The 6,000-nt window shown below is 41.8% G+C and overlaps 1 protein-coding gene across 1 annotated transcript in view; it reads left to right on the top strand.

Moving 5' to 3' along the window:
- Nucleotides 1-424: 424 nt before the first annotated feature.
- The window catches only part of arid5b (AT-rich interaction domain 5B), an 89,706-nt gene continuing 84,130 nt past the window's right edge, over nucleotides 425-6,000 (top strand). Inside the window, exons 1-2 of the mRNA XM_074676315.1 lie at nucleotides 425-496; nucleotides 830-1,084. Of these exons, the coding sequence (XP_074532416.1) occupies nucleotides 476-496; nucleotides 830-1,084 (276 nt within the window). The 5' untranslated portion in view covers nucleotides 425-475. The remainder of the gene's footprint in view (nucleotides 497-829; nucleotides 1,085-6,000) is intronic.

Genomic DNA, 6,000 nt, shown 5'->3' with positions numbered 1-6,000 from the left:
ACTGTGAGAAATGTGCTTTCATACTGAACGTCTTTTACACAAGTCCTGGAAGGTACATAAACTTAAAATATAACATTTACGCTTAGAAATAAAGAAAAATCGAGTATTTTTTGCAGACTATTTGTCATTAATGGCATAATCTGATTTTAGATACAACTCTACTTTACAACTTTTTTAATTGTTCACATTTTTCTGTCATTATGTTAATATTTAACACAACCGTCGCTTTGTCGCGTCATACAAATGCTTTCAAAATCCATAAACACGACAATTCCTCTTCAAAAAAAATACATACCGTAAATTAATCTTTGCTTAAACGTATTTACTACAAAACTTATTTTTATACCCTCCTTTACCAGTAAAAACACGATGTTTTAAACTCTACATTTATATCTCCCTTTCAGGACCTTCGGCAATCCATTCAAGCCAGCAAGTTTGGAGAGCGTGTTGAGTTTAATCAATTCATAACGTCGAGATGGAGCCGAACTCACTGAAGGTAACGTTTGTTATCAACCGTCGATTAATTTCATTTTCGTATTATGCTAATCCCCACCTGCTGTTAACTGTACGCACGTGCCTAATCCACAAAACTTTGCCACATTAAATGTAGTATGACCACATCTGTGTCATATGTTAAGCGTCTAAAAATAGTTCCACGATACTAATTGTGTGCAGAAAACTGAGATATCCTGATGTGATATTCGCCAGTCGTGTGTAATCACGCAGAGATGTTTGAAATGTTTGTGTCCACTTTGAAAGCCGACCATTTGTTTACCAAATGAGTTGATAAGCCATTCATTAATTTCTCTGTCTGTTTTTTCCTCTTCAGTGGGTGGGCTCGTCTTGCGGTTTACACGGACCATATATATTCTATAAAGCCTTTAAATTTCACCGGGACGGCAAATCGAGGATCCTGTCTCTCGGAGACTTTTTCTTCGTCAGATGTAAACCGGAGGATCCTATTTGCATAGCGGAGCTTCAGCTGCTCTGGGAAGAAAGAACAAGCAAGCAACTTTTATCAAGCTCCAAACTTTATTTTCTACCCGAGGATACTCCCCAGGGACGGACGATCAGCCATGGAGAGGTAGGAACATTAGTCAGATGCTGAATATTTAAAATGATTTGTGCTTTTGGTCTTTGTTCTCTGTGTTCTTCCTCGTTGTCGAGTCTTTTTTTATTAAGCAGCATCTTTACTGCATTAAGAGTTGGCAGTGGATGTGTATCCTCCTGTGGCAGGCTTTCATAAACGCGCGTATTGATACTGACATTGATGTATCCGAGCAGTAAAAGGATTGACCTACGGCGGTGTTTGTTCTCTAGTTTTACTTTTAGCCTATTTGCCTATTGTGGTGTCAACTGCTGAATGTGCACTTGTCCAGCTGCGCTCAATAAGGCTGCCACTGCGCTCTATGGGGTTAATTGTGTTATAAAGGGGAAAATCCGCAACAATCCTGCGCCCAGACTCTGTCATTTCATTTCTCGGTAAGCGTGTCAAATACTGGCATATGGGCGGAAATTGCGAAACGACAATGAATGTATGGGGTCAACCTGGCTCAGATCAGTTCGCTGTGATAGTTATTAGATATTTTGTAATGCTGCCTGATGTTGAAAGGGGCAAAGCGAGTCATAAAGCGTGGCGGCAAAGCCAAAGCCAGCGCTGACACGTTTTAACTACTCTCCAAGCTTTGCATAATTTTCCATGTGGACATTTCCATCCGCAACAATGTGATATTGTCAGCTCGCAGCACTTAAATCGCCGCTGTGTTACATGACGCCGCTGTTGGCACAGAAAAGCAATAGTTATGATTGACTGTGGCCATATGTGGCGCTTGTGATCCGGTTACATCGCTGGTCTGAATGGCATTACTCTGATATTGAGAGTTAAACAAACGCCGTGTTGTTTTCCCTCTGATATTCCTCCGCCAGCGACAACAGCACTTTAATTACTCCTCTCTGCTTTTGATCACTTGCGGCTGGATGGAAATGATTCTCTGCTGCTGTTATATTGTTTATAGGGAAGGACAAAGCCGTGTTTGTACTCGACTCTTCCGCTGATGGCTTACTTACATTCTTTCCTCTTGAGTAATAGAGTGGCTATCACATTTCCCTTTCATGAGAAAGGTGGCTATTTATGGCCCTGCCGCTTAGACAAGCTATCATCTTTGTGGCAGAATTCTTCTGTAAACGGGTATCATCTCCTGCAGCCCTCTCACTTTAGCCCTTAACACGCTGCAATTATTTAGTAATTACTTTGAGAGCATGCATCGCCGATTCTGAGGCCACACTTGCGCAACGACACACGAGCTCCGCCCCCTTTCCCAAAGACTTATTTGCATTGCAAAGTGCTTGCATTCCAGTCCATTGGGTATATCTGGAAAATATTATGTGCTGCACTGCCAATGCTAATGAAATCTCAAAGAATTTGGGACATAAAGTGCAGCACAGAATGATACAGTTTGTGTATTTGATAACAGAGTGAAATCACAAGGGGAACAGAACACATGAATTATGCAGCGACTTGCATCACACAACCCTGCAGATGCTTTGAAGCTGCAGACTGATTACAGAATAAGTCAAACTATCAAGTAAGATAATTTGAGGATGATATGTTGAAGTGCAATGTAAGTGCCTGCAGGCTGACCTCAATTAAAGGGCCTTGTCAAACCTCCTGCTCCCAGCGAATCAGACTACTTACTGTATATTACACAGTGGAAATTGCCCTGACAACTTCAAGTCCGTTTATGACCTTCACTCAGCCCGTTCAGATTCTCGCTGACTTTGCCCTGTAACACTAATCTGCCCTGCATGAGTCAGCGAGGAGCGCTTACAGATGCAAGCCATAATCCAAAAAACAAACAGGGAGGGTAAACTCACTTCACAGAAAAAAAAAAAAAAAAAAAAAGCTGTGATGTTAAAACAACTCCCTGGCTGTTAAAATCTGCTTCTTAGTGATACATGTGTGAAATGATTGTTTGTTTCAGAATGTAAACAAGGAGAAGAAGAAGGGTTCATTTATAGCTACACTGGGAAGTGGAGTTTATAAACCTATCATTAGTCATTTTTCTTTGGGAGCACATAAAGACAGATTAATGGCTGTAGAGCTGCTCAGGATTGTAAATCTGTAATTGACTGGCTGAAAATTAGCCGAGTGAGTCATACAGATATAAACCTGATAGCATCCAGCTCTCAGGAAGTGTGCTTTTTTTTCACAAGATTTGAGTGCTAAATGAGCACAGGCGGCACTGAGAGGTGAAGCCACAGCTTGGTGTCATCTAGACTCAAGACTTTTATTCTTAGATCATGTCAGATTAACACTTGAATATTTTTCGCGCAGCATAAAAAACAGAGTGGGCGTTTTTCTCCATTTGACATGCAAACAGCTGCTGCCATGCTGCTCCCAGTCTCTAAGAAATTGTGCCTCATATCTTGCAGATTGGTATTATCTTAAGCTTTGAGCCAATATCCGCCAAATACCACGAAGCATGACTCTTTCAAGAACATCACAACAGCCTTATATTGAGCTTGCTCACTGGAATTGGATTACTGATTCACTTGTGTTCTCTGCGCAGAGGTATGATGTAATTTCCTGGTTATTTCTCAGGTATTTGTTTGCTCCCAGCCTCTCCTACGCTGCTCTGTTTTGCTGCGCTGTGCAGTGACAAGAGGAACCAACCCATGACCTACTGTGCTTGTTTTTCTTCTGTCGCAGGGTCGGAGGTCAATTCCTTTTAAACGCAGCCAGCTTTAAACCCCATGCAGGCTGGAAATAGAAATAATGATTCATTGAATAAACTTAAACTCTCGGCGCCTGAGTTTGCTGAATAGTTGATAAACAAAACCAGAGGGGAATTTATTAATCTATGAAGTTAATTATTAAGTCCATATGTGGAGGAAGCTCTATTTTTCTTTGTGTCTCAGCCTGACAAGCAATGTTTACTCCCACCAGTTGAGCTCTGCTTGCTCTTTAAACAGGCTTTGTGCCGAGCTGCTCACCCATTATGACAAACCCTCCATTGGGGCCTCTGCTCTATTTGTCTGCCTGCAAACTGCCACCGACTAAACAGTCACATGTGTTTTAAAACTCACTGAGTGACACATTATTTCTTGGCCAGCCTCTGTCTGTTTTTGGACTCCCCATTTCAGGAAAGAGCCATGTGTAGATAACAGCTCGGCCCTCACAACACCCACTTATTGTACACTCCGCTTCAGGCGCTTAATTGCTTATTCTTATCTAATACTATATATTCCACTTTAGTGCGAATATAGCACGGCACTCTTAATGGGAATTCACAACCGCAGAGAATATTTCTGGATCATGTTATATTAATGTGCTATTATCATCACCTCTGATTTCATCTGACCTCTCTTCTCCTCTATTCTGTCCCTCTAGCTGACAAGGCTTTGGCACACACACACACACACACCTACAAATACACACACACACTGACAGGCAGGGGACTGCAGCAGTAGGCCAGTATTGATTGCTGTGGAAAACACTTTGGCATGCATCCAGGGCCATTTCTTCAGTCCGTGGCAGGAGTCCATGCATGTGTTTCAGTGCTTGGAAAGCCAGCTTGTAGGGAAATTAGATTGTATTCATTTGCTGCTTCTTTGATTTTTCCTAAGGGAAAAACCCTGAATGGGTAATTCAAGCATCTGGGATGCTGGTTGAATTAAGTGTAAGTGGCTTAGATATGCGACCAGCATTTTGATGGATAAGGTCGTTCTGCTGAATGACTCCAGTGTAAATGTGATATGGCACATTTTTACAGTGATCTTTTTACAGCGTCCTTGTCTTTGGCCAGTCTGTGCATTATACCAAATCTCCCCATTCACACAACAATGGCAGGAATTTAGAGTTGGGGTAAGAGCGGAGCAGAGAGGAGGAGGAGGAGGAGGAGGAGGGGGCTTTGGGTGTGCATGTCTGGCGTGCGTGAATGTGTACCTCCTCCTGCCGCAGAACAAGTCATTAACTCTGAACACTGCCCTCCAGTGAATTCCTCACCATTGCTGAAATAGCATGTAAATTATTACCAGCTTTTTAGGATAGTGTAATTTAAAACCTTTAAAATTGAATACCCTGGACTTCAAAGGCTATAAAACCCTGCTAACATTTCCCATTGGTAAAGAAGTTGTCATTCTTGTCCTTCACAATCTTCTAATTCGTTTTGCCAAACTTTTATGCCTCTCCCGACTCAGTAATGATATGTTCCAGCAGTGCCTGGTTTGTCAACACAGCAAAGTCTTTGGGTGCTCTTTAGCTTTAGTTTTTTTCCACTTTGTCATTGACTAACCACTCAAACAGGCAAACATTTGCCTTGATGCATGACTCCAGTGCCCCCAAGCTACAGTGGATCGTTATTTTAACCTTTGAGGAGAATGCAGACGCAGATGAGAAGCTGTTGCTTAATGCTGCAGCCAATATTTTTCATCCTTAGATGGAGCATATGAGATCATCGGGCATTTTGTCTTTGTGTGCATACATTTGCTAAAATACAAGAGTACAAAGATGCAGCATTTCAAAGGAGCTGACGGAGCTTTTTTTGTGGTGTCACCTTACATGATGGATGCCTCACCCACTTTCAGAGAGGCTTTGAAACCTCACGTTATCTTGCTATTTTTCTCCGTCGCTATAACCGCAAAAGAATGCTTTCAGTTCATATATCACCTGAGCAATCTCTTAATGGAATCAGTGAATAAAAGATGAGCTCAGCGCCCTGCAGATATTACAGCAACTTTTTATGCATACAAATAAACTGCATGCATTAAGTGGCAGAACATTATGTACAATGATTCTCACCTTTTAGATATTATACCTTGAACTCTTTCTAGACTTGAGGGAAACATATTCTAATTCAATTGTGCCTGGCTTACTCCCCAGAGCTGCTTTTTAATTCCAAGATAAGTTTGTTTTGGGACGCTGAAGCCAAGGTCAGGCGTGGGGCGGGGAGAACGATAATGAACTCATATTGTGTTTCATACCTTCATTCTCTCTCACTC

The sequence above is a fragment of the Halichoeres trimaculatus genome, unplaced genomic scaffold (genome assembly GCF_033239565.1).
Source record: "Halichoeres trimaculatus isolate MK-OKI-2021-1 unplaced genomic scaffold, fHalTri1.1 fHalTri1_scaffold_8, whole genome shotgun sequence".
In the NCBI taxonomy this organism is placed as follows: Eukaryota; Metazoa; Chordata; class Actinopteri; order Labriformes; family Labridae; genus Halichoeres; species Halichoeres trimaculatus.
This window is presented reverse-complemented; position numbering and strand designations above follow the sequence as displayed.